Consider the following 19,826-nt stretch of genomic DNA (forward strand, 5'->3'; position numbering starts at 1 on the left):
TTGAATTGCAGATAATTTTTCGCATCATTCCAACACCGGGATGACCTAGGCGATCATGCCATATTTGAAATGTGTCAACATTCTGAAAAATTACCTTATATGCAACATGTGGTACGGGCTTGATGTATGTATAATACAATCCTGAGGATAAAGAGGGAATTTTTTCTAGTATTTGTTTTGCATATCCGTTATTTTTGGTAATGAGGAGATATTCTTCTTTGTTGTCATCGTGAGTTTCAATATGGAAACCATTTTGACGGATATCTCTATAACTCAGTAGGGTACGTGTTGAATCGGGATACAGGAGTGCATCTTCGATTGTAATTTGAGTACCCATAGGGAGAGTGATTATGGCGCGACCAGAGCCAACAATCATAGCATCGTGTCCTGCGATCGTCAAAACATTTCCTTGACTCTTTTTCAGAGTTTGGAAATATTTAGTTTCCCTTAGTATAGAGTTAGTGGTACAACTATCCACTAAGCACATCTCTTCTTCATTTGGATTGTCTCCCGTAATCATCTATATATATGAAAATAGAGAATGTGAAATTCTTCATAGATATATATAGAATACATACAACTTTATTGAGTATCAATGTGTTGATACAATAGTATGACAACAACCTATTACAACACTATGTAGGACATAGATATTAATAATATCTAATGAATTAAGAGCCTAATCGAAGTCTCCAAATAAGTCATTGGAAGCAAAATCCACTAGCATATTGTCCATGCCCTCAAGGTCCTCTTGCTCTTTAAGAGTGATGTCGTTGTTCAGTTCTGGATGAACATTTTGGGAACAACTTGTCGTCCTGGTGGTGTCAGATTGAAGATTGAAATGAGCTTCAAATCTTTTGCCTTGAGTTGGTCGGCTTCGTCCAACGGACTTTAGGTAAAGATCAACCAAGTGTTTTGGGGTGTGGCATTTCTTAGTTGTGTGGCTGTAGCAACCACATTTACGACAAATATCAGATTTGTCTTTGTTATTGAAAATGCTCTTCCCCTTGTTATTTCTATGGAATTTCTGCTTCTTTATGTGGTTGTTCTTGCCTTTGAAGTTCTTTGGACGACGTTTGTTGCTGTCGAACCTCTTTGTATTCTGAACATTTGAATTTACTTCAGGTAAAGGGGCAGTGCCTGTAGGGCGCTGGTGATGATTCTTTAAAAGAAGTTCATCATGCTTTTCAGCCTGAAGTAAAGTATGAATTAATTCAGAATAGTGCTGATAGTTTCTAGCACGGTATTGTTGTTGCAATACTCTATGGGCAGGAAGCATTGTAGACAAAGTTTTTTCTATTTTCTCCGCATCAGTGGGAGCTTTGTCACAGAAAAGCAATCTTGAGCAGATTTTGTGAACAGCATGATTGTATTCTCCAATGGACTTAAAGTCCTGAAGGCGAATATTGGACCATTCGCGTTGTGCATCAGGTAGTATTACTGCCTTTTGCTGTTCATATCGCTCTTTGAGCGAGTTCCATAGGTCATGTGGATTTTCATCCATCAAGTATTCAGATTTTAAATCTGGATGTAAATGGTGCCTTATGTAGTATAAAGCCCCATACTTGATTTGATCTTGGAGTGGCGGATCTCCCTCTTGAGGGGGATTAATTGCCGTCATAAGTCCGCGGGATGATAGACTTATCTTCATGTCCATTGCCCATGTTAGATAGTTTTTACCATCTAACTCGAGTCTTTCGAACTCAATATTGGACATTTTGTCCTACAAATTGACCAATGATTAAATGAATTTACATTTTGGGTAAATTAAAGAATCATGGTAATGTTGTAATAGTGCAAAAAAAAAATTGTACAATCAAGTTAATACTTGAGTTGGATAGTGTAGACCTCAAATTATATTGGTAACACATTGAAGGTAGTCACCAAAATGATGAAAACCTTTTAGTAGTGGAGGCATAATCTGTAATTATTCAGTAGATGCCATGAATTCCACTAACTTGTGTTATTCAAATCTTGTGTTAACACTATGTAGGTAATCACCAAAATTGGTGTAGACCTTCTTTAATTCATAAACACATTGGGTACGCACGTTGAGGATATTCACTATATGTAAATATAGTGTAGATCCCTCAGTAGTTTATAGATACTACCTTGTGTATGGCCAATATGAAGTATGAATTAGGGTAATCACCTAAAAAAGGTGTATAGTGTTATATCAAGTGAAGAGGTAATCACATATTTTGCAATAATATTAATTTTATATGAAAATTAATTGCTATTGCAAATTAATTTGAATGCATTATCGTAAAATGCTTGTAACATATAAGATTTTCAGAGAATACAAGGACTGGAACATATATATTTACAACATAAACAGAACGAAATACAATTATAGTTAAAGACAGGGGCTATAACGTAATTTTACAGGACTGTAAAATTAAATACTGAAATTTGCTATAAAATGATGAAAACCCGAGGGGTTTTTTGTGAAAAAGCCAATTATTTCAATATTTTTTTTTTGACTGATGGGCTGAACAAACTTGGGCTGAGGCCTTTTTAGCCTTTCGGCCCAGTCCGGAGCACCCCCTCCCACCTTTCCTGTTGCACAGTATATATAGTGGCCGGCTAGGGTTTTCCAAACCCTAACCGGCTTTGGAGCCGCCGCCGCCGCCTGGTCTCTCGGGAGCTGGGCCGGCTATCACGTGGGGGGTGGGGCCGCCAGCCGGGGAAAACAGGCGCTGGTGGGGCGCGCCGGCCGGACCGCCGGTCGACTTCGGCGGTGAAGCAGTGGTGGGGCGCGCCGGCCGGACGTCGGTGGCGGTCGGCCGAGGGGCCTTCGGGCTGCTGGCCTTGGGGTGCGTCAGCCGAGCCACCAGGTGGAGCAGCGGCCGGACGAGCCACCGGAGTAGAGGGTCGGGCGGAGCATGGGCCGGCCGAGCCGCCTGAGCGGAGGGTCGGACGGTCTGCTGGCCTTCACGGGTGGTCAAGTCGCCGGCGAAGCAGTGGCCGGCCGTCGGAGCAGAGGGGCCGGGCCGTCGGGGGGGTTGCAGAGCCGAAAGCTAGTCGGACCGAGTCACCGGGAGGGTCGCCAAGCCGCCAGAGTTCGGGCCGCCGGCTGAGGAGTCAGCACGGCGGGGTGTCGCCGAGCAGAGTGGGCCGGTCTGCCGGTTCGCCGGCCGTTCATCGTGCAGAGGGGGGCGCCAGCCGAGGGGTGCTACACCCCTTTCCCCCTTGCACATGCACGCGCCTTGGCGCGTTTAGAACCCCCCGGAGGGGAGGTTGGAGGCCGCAGGGGCCCATGACCCCGGGCGGAGGCCCGGACGGCGGTTAGCCGCTGCAGTGGCGAAGCGACGAAGGGTGCGGCCGAGCGGCGCAGTTGGTGTAGCCACTGTGGAGCCGGCGGTTGATGAAGAGGAGTCGGTTATCTGGATGAACGGCGCAGCGGCCATCGAGACCGTGGTGGATGGGTCCTCCGAGATGACTTCCACAACTTCAATGCTGGAGTCGATGAAGGCAGGTGTGTTCAAATCGAAGCCCTGGGAAGGAGAGGCAGGATGGTAGTCCGCCATTGTTCCCGGGAGGCTTCTGCCGCGCCGAACACGGAAAATCCAGTCGCGGCGGTGGCCTTCCGTGGTTTCTGCCACTGCAGTAGGAGGAACCACGTTGGCCATGTCCGTGGAAGTGCTAGTGGGTGGCACTGGAATAGAGGAAGACAGCGGAGTGTACTCCGGAGAGTACAACACGCGTTCCTCTGGATCTTCTTCCTCCTCGGATGCCATCTCCAGTGTGGTGTTGAAGAGAGGTGCAGCACCGCTGCGTGCTGCCATGGTTGGTGGAGGGCCGGTGGGGGCAGGGGCTGCTTGAGCCCTCATAAGGTCGTGGTTGTGGCCATGACGGCGAGGACGACGTGTGCGGCGACGGCGATGGCGACGGCGACGGGCACGCTGTTGGCCAAACGGCGAGATGTGCCGTAGAACTGCCGCCTCCAAGTCCATCAAACAGCGAAGAATGTCTCCAGTGGTGGATGAAGGTGAGGCCATCTCTTATCTTGTACCTTGTTCTGGGAGAGGCCTTCGTGCCTTCTCTGTTGGTGAGGCCGGTTGGCCCTTCTTCTTCTTTTTTCTTGCTGTTGTGTAATGGCCAAAATGCTCTTTTGGGTGATTCTAAGTGCTGATGACGTGTTGAGAGTGATTTGAGAGAGTTTTAGAGTAATGAATGTTGATCTATTGATTGCTGTGTCACACATATATATACATGTTCAAAGGGCATGAACATGTCCATTCAGTAGTGAATGGTTGCCCTTTGGTTCAATAACTGAAAGCAGTTAGTGTGCTAATTGATCACATGCTAAATGTCTACTTGTAACAATCTGAAGAGAACTTGGAGCGCTAGGCGAGAACTTGCAAGCAAGAAAGAACAGGAGGCATATTGATATCAAGGAAATCCTTCTAGGTTTTGGACAATTTCTCCCATTGTTTGCCTTATGTTCTCATCTTGTACTAATAGACTTCGTATTCTGAATTTAAATATAAATTATAATATATATATAATGTATAGTTTAAAGTTACTTTATAACTTTAAACAGTTAAGTTGATTATAGTACAACTGATTAAATGAGTTTCTTCCACAGAAGAGTTACTCTAACTATAACGATTGCATATATGTGTTTATAATGAAATTCCAATTGGATTTCGTATCATCTCCAAACCACACATGACAGAATATGTAATCATCTTAAAGATGGAATTTGAGATGAATGAATTGGTTAAAACCAAATTTCGCTTAAGTTTACAACTTGAGCATATTCCTTCAGGAATATTTATCTATCAGTCCACCAATATCCAAATGATATTAGACAATCATATTCATCAAAATACTTATGGTCATTCAATCCTTAAATATGAATCAAGATCCATTCATATATTGGGTTGACAATGAAAAGATATTGAATCTAAAGTTCTATATCTTAGTGACATCAAAGTACTCATGTATCTTGCAAATCACAATAAGCCTGATATTGCATTTGCAAATAACTTGTTAGCTTAAATAGTACAGTTCTAACAACGCCATTAGACGGGAGTCAAAGATGATATCCACAAACATCTTTATGGTATCAAAGATTTAGATTTTTCTATCAGAAAAATCAAGATATAACCATAGTAGGATATCCAGATACTGGCTGTATAACTAATCCCTATAACATCAGATCATAGACTGATTTTATGGTGATATAGCTTTCTCACAGGAGTCATCAAAATAGATTCCAGTGGCTACTTTCACCTATCATTCTGAAATATCACATACATGTGTATGGTTTCGTAGAATGATAATCCACATACAACTATCATATGGTATTTGTTTCATTGAATCACCGGCCATTATCTATGATGATAATTTGGTATGGATTGCTCAAATGTAAACATGTTATATAAAAAGCAATATAACCAAACATATTGCTCCTAAATTATTCTATCCTCATAATAGGGAGATAGAAATCTTGTAAAATAAATCATGTGATAATCTCACTGATTTACTCACTAAGTCCTTACCAACTTCCACATTTTAATATTCATGGAATTAGTATGTGACGACTAGGAGATTTACAAGGTTCAGGGGGAGTTTATCCCTAAATAATAACCTATTCATAATTATATTACACTCTTTTTCTTTATACGTTTTTCCTATACGGTTTCTCATATAAGATTTTTAATTAGGCAATATCTACACAAAATCATATGTCATATCTCTTAATTTTCCTTTTGAGATTTTTAAAGGAGATATCAAAGACATATCTATTGTTCTCTAAACTCGCTTATGAATTTTTTTTCCTTTTAAATGTTTTCTCATATGAGTTTACAAAGAGATAATAATCAATATATGCTATACTATTTTCTCCTTATTTTTTCACAGGATTTTAAAGGAGTTTTAACAACATATCACTATTATTCCTCTTATTTTTTCAAGAGGTTTTAATATGATCTATAGATTATAAGTATTATTCTCTAAACTCACCAAATAAATTTTCCCTATATTTCTCATATGAGCTTACAACGAGACAATATCTGATATATGTCATATCATTTTCTCCTTATATGTTCTCATAAATTTTAAAGGAGTTTTTAATGACATATCAATATATTATTTTCTCCTCAAGTTTTTTCCACAAAATTTTTAGAGGAGTTTTTACGTGATATATACGGATGACCAAATTGATCAAAGAGGGTGTTGAATAATTGCAAGTCGGATATATATGTTTTCTGCGACTGAACCATCAGCTGGAGCTACCAGTTTGATCAAATCTCCGTACCATAAAGAACACTGATCACCATAGTAATAAGCTGTACAAGAGCAATCGTTGAGGCAAGATGCTCTACATTCATCTAAGCTTGTAGCTGCCACACTCCAAGCCTTGTCAGGCAACTTAGAAACAGCCAGTGCATAGAATCCATCGATTTCTCCTTCACTGGAATTTGAACCATTGCCACCACATTGTAGCCTAGCATTTCTCGTGCACCCTCCACGAGGATTGCCATACAACCAGTCACCTTCGTACTGCTTGCTGAAGCCCCTACGACAGCTGCAGAAGGTGCATGCATTCTCAGAGCACATAGCCAAAGAGCGACAAACGAAGTACACACTGCATTGTGCTTTTGGCATTGCTAAGAATGGTACCCAATCTTGTACCACCTCCATCCATGCTACTGCCTTGACCTGACCAGAAACCTCCATCACAAACATTGCCGTGCCCTTTTCTTCATTAGTCAGATACACAAAGTAGTTCTCTTCAGCATTATTGACATAGTCAGAGTTTAGCAACGATTTAGGGTACGATGCCATCTCAAGAAGTCCAGCAAACATAGTACCTGTCCAATTGCCAGTTGTCCAATAGATGTCAGAATTGTTCCATAGATGGATCAACTGGTTGCTGCCATCTGGGTCGATTTCGAGCTTATAAAACCCTGGAGATGGATTGGTGGAGTTCTTCCATGAGACTACACGTGTCGTTAGGCTAGTGACCTTGTTCCTTCCAAGCTTGGATCGTGTAAGTCAAACATTCGTGGGTTCATTAAAACTTTCCCATAAGAAATCAGAGGAATTTGATGTATCGGTCAGGACGAAGTTGCCTGTGTCGAGGATGACACCAATGGTGGTGTTGGAGGCATTATTGGTGATATTAGTGGACCAGACTGGTGCTTTGAATTAAAAAATATGGAAAATTAGTGGTTTGATTTTCATGTAAATTGGAAAGCAAAATACCTAAACAAAAAGTCCATGTAAAATACACTTATCAATAGTTAAAATTCAGGATAAAATAATAATAAAATCAACCGTTCAATTTCCATACGGATTGGGAAGCAAAATATCTAATTAAAGAGTCTATGCAAAATACAATTCATAATAACTAAAATCAGGATTAAAAATAGAAAAAAGAATGTATTGGAATTCATTGGGGAATTTAAAAATCACACATTAGATGTATTGCCACGTACCACAAGGTTATGGTGTCAGGTAAACAACGAGGTAAGCCACAAACTGTAAGCCACCGATGGCCGAGCAGCGACCTATGGTGGCGACAAGAGACACCAGGGACACTAGAGTTAAGCTTGGCTGGTGATTGCTAACGAGGTAGACGCTTCACCTCGCGATTGCGGCCACATGGTGGTGAAGAGCTATATTTGACTTAATTTATTGGTGAAGTTAAAAAATCTGACAATAAACTATTGTTACGCCGCACAAGGTGGTGGTGACAAATAAACTACAGGGTGAGGCATAACCACATGGTTGCATATGGTGGACCCGTGACTTATGATGACGATAAGGAATATCTACAAAGCTGAGGATGAACAAGGCATGATGCAACTGGCATAAAATGGGCTTGGGTCAGGCAGCTTGCGGTTGCGACAAGCAGGTGAAGTGCATGGTTTGTGTCTTTGTAAAATCAAGACATGCCTATACAACTATGTTTGACTGAAACGCTAGAGAAATTTAGAAATCAGACAATAGATTTATTGATTGATCGTATAAATGTGAATAAACTAGCCGCGCATTGTGTGCGGGCCACCTACAACTTAAATCAAAGATAAAGAGACTAATTTTTAATCAAAGATTATTGTGACAAAATATTGGAGAAGGCTAGGTGCGCTATTAGCATGGGCTACCTTGCTAGTTCTTTAGACAAAAAGGTTTCGCACATGCCCCTAGTATAGTAAGAAAATTAAATCATTTTATTCTAAACTTCGTACAAAGAACTAATTTGTAGTCCATAGTTTATCCCACCATGACACCAATCGACAAATCACTTGTTAAGCATTGTCTTGGAAATTACGGGCAACCTTCGTGTATGATAACCATTGTTCTCTCTAGATGTGGGGAGCTCCTGTCATCAATGAGCCATCGCTGAAGGGAGCGCCTAGATTGGAAGCAAACATGCAGGAAGAAGATGGGTTGTGGTGAGTGAGCACGAGAGACTGACAACCGGCACCGCATTAGACAAGGGATGAATGCATGTTGTTTCTATGAGATGCATGCACCTTTAAGATGCTTCACATAGTGGTAACCCACCCTTGTTCAAATTTGAACATAGTTGGTTAGCATGAGAGGATTTCTTTGACCGAGTAAAGGATGTGGTGCATGGAAACTAGGGGACATAAACCGGTAGAAAGATAACAAAATAATATACGCCAATTTAGAAACCAGTAGAAATATAACAAAATAATATACGCCAATTTAGACAATTTCTAAGAGGATGGGCCAAAAATTCAATCAGAACATATAAAAAAGAAGCATAGGACCTATCAGCAAAGCTTGATGATCTGGATAAGAAGGCTGAGTATTTATTGTTGCAACAACATGAATTAGAGTTTAAGCATTGGCTGAAGGACAAGCTATCTAAGTTGTTACGATTAAATGGTTCCAAAGATCTAAAACAACGAAGTTGCTTGAGGGTGATAATAAAACTAAATATTTTCAATTGGTTGTAAATGGAAAGTATAGAGAGACTCATATTTTTAGACTTGAACAAGAGGAGGGCGTTATTGAGGGCGATCGAAACCTTAAAAGTACATCACTAAGTACTACAAAGGTTTCTTTAGGCCACCAGAGAATAATCAATTTACAATGATCAAGTCTTTCTGACTTGATATCCCTCAAGTGTCCAGATAAGAAAATGATGCGTTAATAGAGTTGTTTTTAGAATAGGAGGTGAACAAGGCAATATTTCAAATGGAACACTATAAATCACCAGAAACTGATGGCTTTCTAGTGGAGTTTTATCAAGCATTATGGGAAGTCATCAAAGGGGACCTAATGTTGCTTCTTGATGAGTTTCATAAAGGTTGAACTGTAACTATATAGCCTCAATTTTGGAATAATAACTTAGCTACCCAAACGTCAAGAAGCAAAACAAATCCAATAATATAGACCCATCTATCTTTTGAATATTATCTTCAAACTTTTTACTAAGGTCCTCACAAATAGGTTTGCTATGATTTCACAAATAATTATATGACCTACACATACAACTTTCTTACGTGGGAGATATATTATGGAGGGAGTCGTCATCCTCTATGAAATAATCCATGAGATGCATAGAAAGAAGATGAATGGGGTAATTCTAAAACTTGACATCGAGAAAGCATATGATAAAGTTAAATGTCTATTTTTACAATAAACTTTAAGAATAAAGGATTCTCACCGAGTTGCTGTAAGTGGATTGAACAAGTAGTCACATGGGGAGTATAAGAGTTAAAGTGAATAATTATATCGACCATTTTTTCAGACTAAAAAAGGTTTAAGACAGGGATATCCTCTATCTCCAATCCTTTTAATATTGTATTAGATATGTTGGCAATTTTAATTTCTAGAGCAAAGGAAGAAGAACAAATAACAGGGGTAATTCCACATCTAGTAGATAATGGTATCTCAATTTTACAATATGCTAATGATACAATTCTCTTCATGGGGCATGACATTGAACATGCCAAGAATATGAAGCTCTGTTTGTGTGCATTTGAGCAATTATCGGGTCTAAAAATTAATTTCTATAAGAATAAATTGTTTTGTTATGGCGAAGCAAATAACTGTGAGGATGACCACTTGATGATTTTTAGATGTGATAGGGGAAACTACCCTTTTAGATATTTGAGAATTCCTATGCATAACAACTGGATAAGCAATGGGGATTGGAGAGAAGTGGAGGAGACGTTTCATAAAAAACTAAGTTGTTGGAAAAGCAAGATGCTTTTAGCTAGAGGCATGCTTGTCCTTATCAACTTGGTCCTTAGCAGTCTAGCAATGTTTATGTCGTCTCTCTTTGAAGTGCTCAGAGATATTTTGAAAAAAAAATCAGACTATTATAGATCTAGTTTTTATTGGCAAAATGACAGATATAAGAAGAAATACAAACTGACTAAATGGAGCATTATTTGCACACCTAAGGATCAAGGGGGACTGAGAATTTTAAACCTTGATGTGCAGAACAAGTGCTTACTTAGTAAATGGCTTTTCAAGTTAATAAATGAGCTAGAGATTTGGCAAGATCTTCTTAGAAATAAGTATTTGAAAACAAAAATGATTACTTAAGTAACTAAGGAACCTGGCGATTCACATTTCTGGTCCAACCTGATGAAGGTCAAATAGGAGTTTTTGAATCTAGGTTCCTTTAATTTGCATAATGGAACTCAAATTCATTTTTGGGAAGATATGTGGCTTGGGGGTAGAACACTTAAAGAACAATACCCAACTTTGTATAAAGTTGTTAGAAAGAAAGATGCAACTGTAATGGAAGTGTTAAGCTCGGATTCATTGAATGTGACCTTTCAAAGAGCGCTTGTGGGAGACAAGTTAATTGCTTGGCATGAATTGGTAGAGAAAATAGTGGACATTCAACTCATTGATCAACCTGATACCTTTAGATGGTCCTTACATCAGCATGGGCAAGTTTCTGTCCAATCCATGTATTGAGTATTGATTAATAATGTTGTCATCCCACATAGCCACTACATATGGAAGCTCAAACTCCCTCTAAAGATAAAAGTTTTTTTATGGTACTTACAAACTGGAGTGATCTTAACTAAAGATAATCTAGCAAAAAGACAATGAAATGGTTGTATTAGATGTAGCTTTTGTAATGCTAATGAATCGATACAATACCTCTTTTTTTAGTGTCAATTTACTAGATTCATTGGCATATGATTGAAATAGCTTTTGGCTTTCCACTTCCAACTAGCATATCTAATATGTTAGGAATGTAGTTATATGGGGTGAAACCAAAAATAAAGAATCATATTTTGGTTGGTGTAAGTGCTATATGTTGGGCCATTTGGGTAAGCTGTAATGATGTAATTTTTGACAAAGTAAAAGTATTCTCTCGTATGTAGGTAATTTTTAGTGGTACTCATTGGACTAGCTTCTAGACCTTACTGCAGAAGGAGGATGAATGCCACCATATGAGAAATACGTGCCGTCTTTTGGAGACTATATTGATGAAAATCTTTTTCAAGCACGGATGAAGGTTCTCTAATCACATATGTGTTTGAGAGTACTATTTTTATGTTTTGGTTTCCTGTACACTCTTTGCTTCTCTATGGTGTGGTACCGTTTAGCACAAAGTTTGTAATAATAAACAGATATGTGCATTGTGTGATGCAGAGGCTAGGATAATATTTATTCCATCATATAAAAAAACGCTTTGCTTAATCCACCGCTCGTAGTATGGAAAAGCCGATCAAATATATTCAGATCGACATAATGGAACTGAACGCTGTATTGGATTACAACAATGATTTATAGAGATAAAAAGCATTGTCACCTTTAGAGAGCAATAATATGATAGAAAGAAATGTGCATTCACACACAAAATATACTAAAATGAAAAGATCAAACTAACCATCAAATTACAATAACGATTTACAGAGGTAAAAAGCCTTGTCGCCATAAGTGAGTGGGGGACCATACAAAGGGAAGTGACCTACTATAGCAGCAACAAAAGATGACCTTCATTAGCCTACGGCCATCACAGCCCACCACCGGGGGGGGGGGGGCACATTCCTCTTTGGTCATATAATCCACACTCTTATAAATATAATATATAAACATGTACAGAAGAAATATTAGGGGATTTTTGTGTTGCATGTAGGAAAAGTTGTTACAATTGGTAAGGGTTTGTTTGTTTTTTCTATGGATTATCGTAATACTAATTCTTGATTGTGTTTTGGAAAAGTGAGATAGTCAAAAACCCGAATCTCCAAATTCTGATGTTGTTTGACATTCTAGATTTTGGCATCCTGAATTTTGAGCTTTTTTGCAATGTCTTTAATGCTCCTAGTTTTTTTTTAAAAGTATCTATTCCCCGTATATCACTTTGCATCACCGTTTTTCATATTTTATAGTGAAAATTGAGCAATAAAAATCATAGAAAATAGAAAACCAAACATCATTCATACAAACGTACTTTTGTGACCAAAACCTACCCTCTCATAGAAAACAATAAAGGACTGATTTGAAATGTCGCTACAGTATGTGCGAACAAATTAGTTAGCTAGATCACCTATTTTTACGTTTCTCGAGTCAGCCGTGCACAACATAATTGGGCAGCGAGATGGCGATAGATGACCGCCATTGTTATCTTGTGTGTTTTCTTGGGTGAAGCTGTGGATCATGATGGGAAAACAGATCGTCCGTGCCCGCTCTCAAAAGAAAAGGACGGTCGCTTCGATCGAGCTGCTGGCAGCCCCTGGGCTGGTACCCGTCAGCCCGAAACGAAAGAAACTCAGCGAAAGCATTCCGGGCCAATGCGCTGTCGGTGTGAGAGAATCCTCAGCCCGATCCATCGCACATGTGAAACCACAGGACGCGCACGAGCAACACTTTTTTATTTTTATATTTATTAAATCGAAAATTACAAAAAATAGGTGGTCTTTTTGAAAAATCAAACACATAGACTCCTGACATCGGGCAACAGGTTTAAAAAATAACAGTTTACAAATAAATAAATATACAGCATTCTAATACTCTCAAATTTTAAAACACTATCGAAATATTCATAAAAAATCTAAAAAATGTATGATGTAGAGAATATTAGCTCTCTAAAAATTTTCAACTCAAACAATTACTTATACAATGAGAAATAAAAAAGATATTTTATTTTATAGACTCTGTACAACAAAATTTGTCTTTTTTTTATTGTACAAATTATATTTTTGTTTGAATTTTTTTAGATCTATATCATAGTATCCTCTGTACACTATTTTTTTTCAGAATTTTTTATAACTATTTCGATAGTATTTTGAATATAAGAGTAATGAAACACAGCTTTTTTTTTTTGTCCTTATCGTTTGTTGAAATTCAGAACTTGCATGCAATCCCCTCTACTCAACGTACACGCTCAAGGCTGCCAACCTTTTGCTTTGTTTGTCCGGTCTCCGGTGCACTAATTCCGATTCCCGAGGGTTGAAAAAAACAGCGGCCTTTGTCCCTCTACTTGCCTAACTTCATTTTATCACCGGCGCAGCGTTGTCAACCTCTCCATAACCGTGCATACATTTTGGTCACAATTGCTCAGCAATAACACCGAAGGAATTCCATCGTGGCTTTGGGTACAAATCCCTTTTTATTAATATAACAGACAACTTTTCTACCGATTCTTTAAAAAAAACTGTAGGAATGGGCTAATTTTCCATCAGAGGTTATGGATACAAAAGACACCGATGTTTGGAATCAGGTATGAGAGTATGTAACGAATTTTAAGCTGCAAAACTGGTACCAGGACGGCTACTAAATTCCATGTTATCCACATCGAGTTTCGTTCATGGTTTCAACGTTATTATGCGACAAACTTTGTGGTACTCTGCTCCTCTCAGCTGTGGCGAAGCCAGGGTCAGAATGATGGTGATGCTATAGTGTTGTTTGTCTAGTACCTTCAAACTAAACATAGGGTGAAAATGAGTTAGTTAATGTAAATTTTTCGTTTATCATGGTGCACGTGCATCAGGTAACATATCGTAGCTTCGCCCCTGCCCCTTAGCCTATCTATCCATTTCTCAGGAGGCAGCTTGGAGGCATTTGAGCCGTCAGACACGGGTAGCCTAAATTCAACCTGCGCGTGCCTTCGAAATTCCAAGGGATTCTCCTTCAGTTTGCACTCGCGTTTCTCAATTTGTGCTGACTACGAATGTCACAGCATTTGATTAGGTACTTGATAGCTTTTCAGCCATATGAGGATCAGAAATGACAAGGAACCTCAGTACATTGGACGGCACCATGTGTAGAATTTGCTTTCAGTGAGCAACACATGCTTGCATAATTACATCTGTACCGGAATTGAGGAGTGTGTTCCCCATTGGATTGAGCATATTCAGCATCAGCACCTTATATAGATCGACACTAGGATGCAAGTAATGTAAACCAGTCAGCACCAAGCCACCAAACTAGTTGAATTTCGTCAAACAAGCTCACCTGGAATTCACATTCTTGGCCGAATCATTACTGTTATTCTTTTCTTGCCACATTTCGTGTAGGATGTCCGGGGATTTATTAATCGGTCGACATGATGGCGCCACCTGTGTCATTTTCTGTTTGCTCACTACGCCCCAGGGACAAAGACATGCTTATTACAGGCATAAACCGGATACTCTGAAGATTGAGTAGCTGCACAATGCGTATTGCATAGTGCCGGCAATCCATCTTTTTATTCTACGTGGATTTACTACCGAGGTCGTGCAGTTTGGTCAGGTCAGTTCACGGCAATTTCTGCTCTAGGTCTGTAATAGCTCAGTGGATAGCCTGCACGCTTAACTACTAAACAATTCGCTCACCTATCAGAAAAGCTAGCCAGCCATCAGACAAGGCACGCCCTCCCCTTCCTGCCCTGCTCACACTGCTAGAATCTGCAGCTTGTCTTCCATTTCCTCATCAAAACACAACGCAACACAGCAGAGCCAGACCAGGAACAAGACAAAGCCGAGAAGCTCTCACACTCTTCTCTTCTCTTCTCCACTCCCCTGTCTGCTCGGTTTGGTGGGTTCTGCTCACCGGTCTCCCTCACAGTATACAAAGCTCCATCCTCCATTCCTCCTGCACTCAGAGACCACTGGAAAACACCACACTCTCCATTCATACTCACGCAGGGCCGCTAGCTCCGCAAGAAACCATGAGGAGCATCATGGCAAGGAGCGCGCATGAGTCCTCCTTCTCTTTCTCCCGGAGGAACTTTAAGTGGCCGGTTCTTGCCAAGAGCAGCAGCCATGGCGCCACGGCCGGCGGGGAGGAAGGCTTCGTCAAGGGCTCGGAGGCCGACGACGAGGATGAGGCGGCCATGGCGTTCTCCTCGAGCTGCCCGTCGTTCCACTCGGAGGACTTCGTTTCCCCGCTGCCGCCCAAGCCGTCGAAGCAGCGCAAGCAGAAGGGCCGCACGGCGGTCTCGCGGCTGCGCGCGGCGCTGGCAGCGGCCATCGCCGGGCGGCACCGGTCTGTCGGGCTCGGCGCGCGGCTCACGGGCACGCTCTACGGCCACCGCCGCGGCCACGTCCACCTCGCGTTCCAGGTGGACCCGCGCGCGTGCCCCGCGCTGTTGCTGGAGCTGGCCGCGCCCACGGCGTCGCTGGTGCGCGAGATGGCCTCTGGCCTCGTGCGCATCGCGCTCGAGTGCGACCGCGCCAAGCGCGCCTTCCCGAGCGCCGCGGCTATGGCCGGCTCCCACGCCGGCGGCGGAGGTAGGAAGCTGGTGGAGGAGAAGGTGTGGCGCGCGTGCTGCAACGGCAAGGGCTGCGGGTACGCGGTGCGGCGCGAGTGCGCCGCCGCGGACTGGCGGGTGCTGCGCGCGCTGGAGCCCGTGTCCATGGGCGCTGGGGTCATACCGGCCGCGTGCGGCGGCGGCGAGGGAGACGTCATGTACATGCGCGCGCGCTTCGAGCGCGTCGTGGGCTCCCGCGACTCGGAGGCGTTCTACATGATGAACCCGGACAGCAGCACCGGCAACAATGGCGGCCCGGAGCTTAGCATCTACCTCCTCAGAGTTTGATCGCACGTTCACCGCCAGCTCTCGCGACCTTGCATGCTTTAAGCTGCTCTTTTCCCCCCTTTTTTACTTGTGTTTTCTTTCGTGTTATGGTTTGGTTGTTGTCGAAAAATGCATGTGCCGTTTAGACCACTAGAACATGGGAACGGGATGGAAAGTTTCTAGTAAGATTATAGGGAGATTGTGATCAAAGTGAGCTCATGAGGTAGAGGTGACGGTGTTGTAAGGTTAATGTAGTGATGAAATGGGTATGTCTTCCCGTAAACCGGTTTTACTAACGAGCGCGTGTCACTGGTGATTGACTATATATATATATATATATAATATATATATGTATGTATGGGGTCTCTAAATTTTAGGGGCTCCGGGCGACCGCCCCGCTCGCCCTCCCCTCAGGGCCGGCCCTGGATTGACTTGAGTGGAGGAGAACAATGGTCTTTCATAAATGAACACACGGTTGTAGTGGAGTTGTAAATTGTTTTGCGTGGAGAACTCATAATCGGAAGGTTGAAATAATGGTCTCGTAAATGAGTGACGGAGTTGTACACAAATGATTCTGCGTAGAATATTTTCCGTGTTGGGTGGGAAAAATATAAAAGTAGGCAATATATATGATCATATTTATTAAAGTAAATAATATGTTATCATATTTACAATTTTAGTATGCGTATTTGATATCTTATTTATCAAAACTATTTTTCGATACACGAGATGTCGAATATAGGTATACTTCACCATTTTCGACACACGAGATGTTAAATATGGGTTGATCCTATCATTTTCGACACACAAGATGTTGAATATGACACTGTAAACTATATTCGGTACCTTATGTGCTGAAAATCAAGTGAACATATTCGACATCTTATCTGTTGGATATGACTGGGATTACTGTATAGTCACGCTTGTGTGGTAACTGCTTTTGTAACATATGTATTTGTGTGGTAGCTGTTCTTACAAAATGTTACAACACATTTATTTATGTGATAACTATTCTTACAACGCGTGTGCTTATGTGGTAACTGTTCTTATAACACTTATGCTTATATGGTAACTGTTCTTACAATTTCTTATAACGTATGTGCTTATGTGATAACTGCTTTTACAATTTATGTGTTTATATGATATTTATTCATAATGGATTCGTCCCAAAAACCTTCCGCTGAGCTGAGCATTTGTCTTCTTGGACTCTTTATTTGTTTTGGATAACTGAAATTCAATCATGAGAAAGTAGATCATTTCATTTTGAACCAGCCCCACAGTTAAATAGTATGAGTGGAGGGCATATCTTTAGCTCGAGCAGCATCCGCTCCTGAAATGTGAGTGAAGCTTTAAACGAACAGGATTAGATACTCTGATAGTCCATGCTGTAAACATGAGTGTTCGCCCTTGGCATTTTCTTGTTTAGGATTAAACTAAAGGGTTCACAATATTTATATGGTAATTGTTTTTATAATACGTGTGCTTGTCTTGTTTAAAAACTGAGTCAAAATATAGGTATGAATATATGTTATAGTTTGATCCTAAGCACATTAATATTAGCAATTACCAACTTTCGATAAATTAGAATTTATTTACTAATTTAAATGTGTATTTCAAAATTTCTAATTTACCATATAGTCTCAAAGGCTGTAAACAGTTTTAACACTTAGCCATATTTGAATATGCACAACTTAAAATTTAGTAGTGACAATATTCCCCATTATATCATTGATCTCAAGATGCATACTGCATAGTTGTTGATACCTAGATCATCTTAAGATGATGATAGAAAGTGACGATGTAAACTAGCGAAAGAATGCTTATCGTGCTAGTCCATGTTATCAGGGTAAGATAGTTATCATCTCTGAGATGGTGATTGAAAGTTATGAGAATAGGTAGAAGTAAATCCACTATTATTTTCAGGGTCATTAGTGTCCTCCAGAGATAGAGGTCTTAGAGAGAGGGGTCGTTAGGGGCATAAAATCGTTGTCCTCATCGTCATCTTAGCTATCGTTATAGGTGTCCATAAAAAGCCCGTACTGGAAGATTCCGCTATAGATTTATTGCTCCTTGACTACAACGTTATGACTCTGCACAGAAGCACAAATCCCTTATTATTTAAGAAACATTAAACCATTATTATATATCTTAATTAATATGTAATAATACTAAATAAATAAGTAATAAATAAAGTTATGTATCCTAATTATTTGATAAATATTAAATAAATTAAAAGTAATTACATTAATAATACAGTGAATAAGATGTAATAGAGATTACTATGAAAATAAAGTGAATAATACATGTGTCATGAACAAGTATAAGTGCACCACCTACTCAACAACAACGACGTCACACACAATCTCCAGGAGTGTAAGCGTCTGGCAGGTGTGTGACCCTCATCGCAATGCTCTGCGCTGGCCCTTGTCACGTGTGTTCTTGCTCGTCATCGTCCTACCATATTGGACCCCATCGAACGTGTATCCAGACCCGCTAACTTGGCCCAGCATGTACCATGATGAAAGATCCTCATGTGGAAGTATGGACGCCTGTAATATGTGCTCTGATGGAGTCCAGTGTGCCGAAGTCTCACCATGCTGGTACTACTATGAACCTCCTGGCGCATTAGGATATTAGGGGTACTGGCCGCTTAGAAATTCGGCGGATCTACCGGCTTGCATTGTAGCAACCCAGTTAGAATCATGTGTGCCGCTTGAGTTAGATGTCTGCTGCATGCAATCAATGGCGTCCACGTGATGAGTTGATACTACATGCGGATGTACTGCGGGGGTTGTGAACCCAGTGTACACTGCTCGGGCTTAGGAGCCTCCATGCACTCCTCAGCTTCAGCACCGGAACGTGACATATGATGCTTCGCAGCCGAAGGTGCCTTTTGCGACTGTGCCTGAACAGGTTCCTCACGTGCATTGGATGAGCGCCTGCTATGGGAGGCATGAGACAGGTCCATGGCTAGTAGGTCGTACCCCCTCGAACGCGGGGAATAACCACCTAGACCACATAATATGGACAACAAGCGAGATCCTCTCGTCCTAATGTAATCCCAGAGAGGGTTTCGATCCCTTCGTGTTGATGACCCGCTTGCTTCCCCATAAGCTTGCTCAGCCTGCGTATCATAGGTTTAACTAATAAAAATCGTTAGAAGTACCGCATCAACTACCACACCATAAAGAAGGTGGGCACGATCCTCGAAGAAGGGTCTGGGGCCGACTCTACAAGTCCGCTGAGTAAGGTGGCATGAGTACGCGAATAGTACCCTAAAAGGTACTCCCAATACATACCGTCGTCGTATTGTCCAGCAGGAACGATGACATCCACTGCAGCTGACTCCAACCACCTGTTTATGTGCTCGCCATTAATGGATGACCAGTCCTGCATGCTTGCGGTCCCCTATGCGTTTCTCCTATACATGAAATAAACAATTATAATTTCTTAACATGGATCACCTAAGGTAATAATGGTACGTACAATAACACACTTGTGCGCCCATCCAATGTCTCGTGGGTGAGGTACTGGAACCAATTGTTTTGGTACCCAAACTACCTTTGTATACACTGAGGAGAATATACTTCTACGTCGCTCATATACAACAAGAAGCATTCGATCATCCATAAGAGTGAGTCACGCAAACAAGAGGATGCGATGAGGTCTCTCGTCGCAATTTTGGTCACTCGTGTCATACGCCATGGATCACACTCCACGATATCGACGCTGAGGACGTTCAGATCACCGATCACCCGAGAGTAGTTAGCCTGGCATGAATCCACCGATATCACATCGTAAGCCTTATGTTGTATGCAATGCCATCGGAGATGGAGACTGGATAGTAGCTCTTGCTCACTCAAGATCG

At 41.2% G+C, this 19,826-nt stretch overlaps 2 protein-coding genes across 2 annotated transcripts; one reads left to right on the forward strand and one right to left on the reverse strand.

Moving 5' to 3' along the window:
* Positions 1 to 679: 679 nt before the first annotated feature.
* Positions 680 to 1,657, reverse strand: LOC133884418 (uncharacterized). The gene has a single exon (XM_062323819.1). It carries the CDS (start codon positions 1,655 to 1,657, stop codon positions 680 to 682), a length of 978 nt encoding a protein of 325 aa, XP_062179803.1.
* Positions 1,658 to 14,795: 13,138 nt separating this feature from the next.
* LOC133889024 (protein MIZU-KUSSEI 1-like) lies at positions 14,796 to 16,239 on the forward strand. The gene has a single exon (XM_062329460.1). It carries the CDS (start codon positions 15,110 to 15,112, stop codon positions 15,977 to 15,979), a length of 870 nt encoding a protein of 289 aa, XP_062185444.1. The 5' UTR covers positions 14,796 to 15,109; the 3' UTR covers positions 15,980 to 16,239.
* Positions 16,240 to 19,826: the final 3,587 nt, after the last annotated feature.

This window comes from Phragmites australis, chromosome 1 (genome assembly GCF_958298935.1).
Source record: "Phragmites australis chromosome 1, lpPhrAust1.1, whole genome shotgun sequence".
Lineage (NCBI taxonomy): Eukaryota > Viridiplantae > Streptophyta > Magnoliopsida > Poales > Poaceae > Phragmites > Phragmites australis.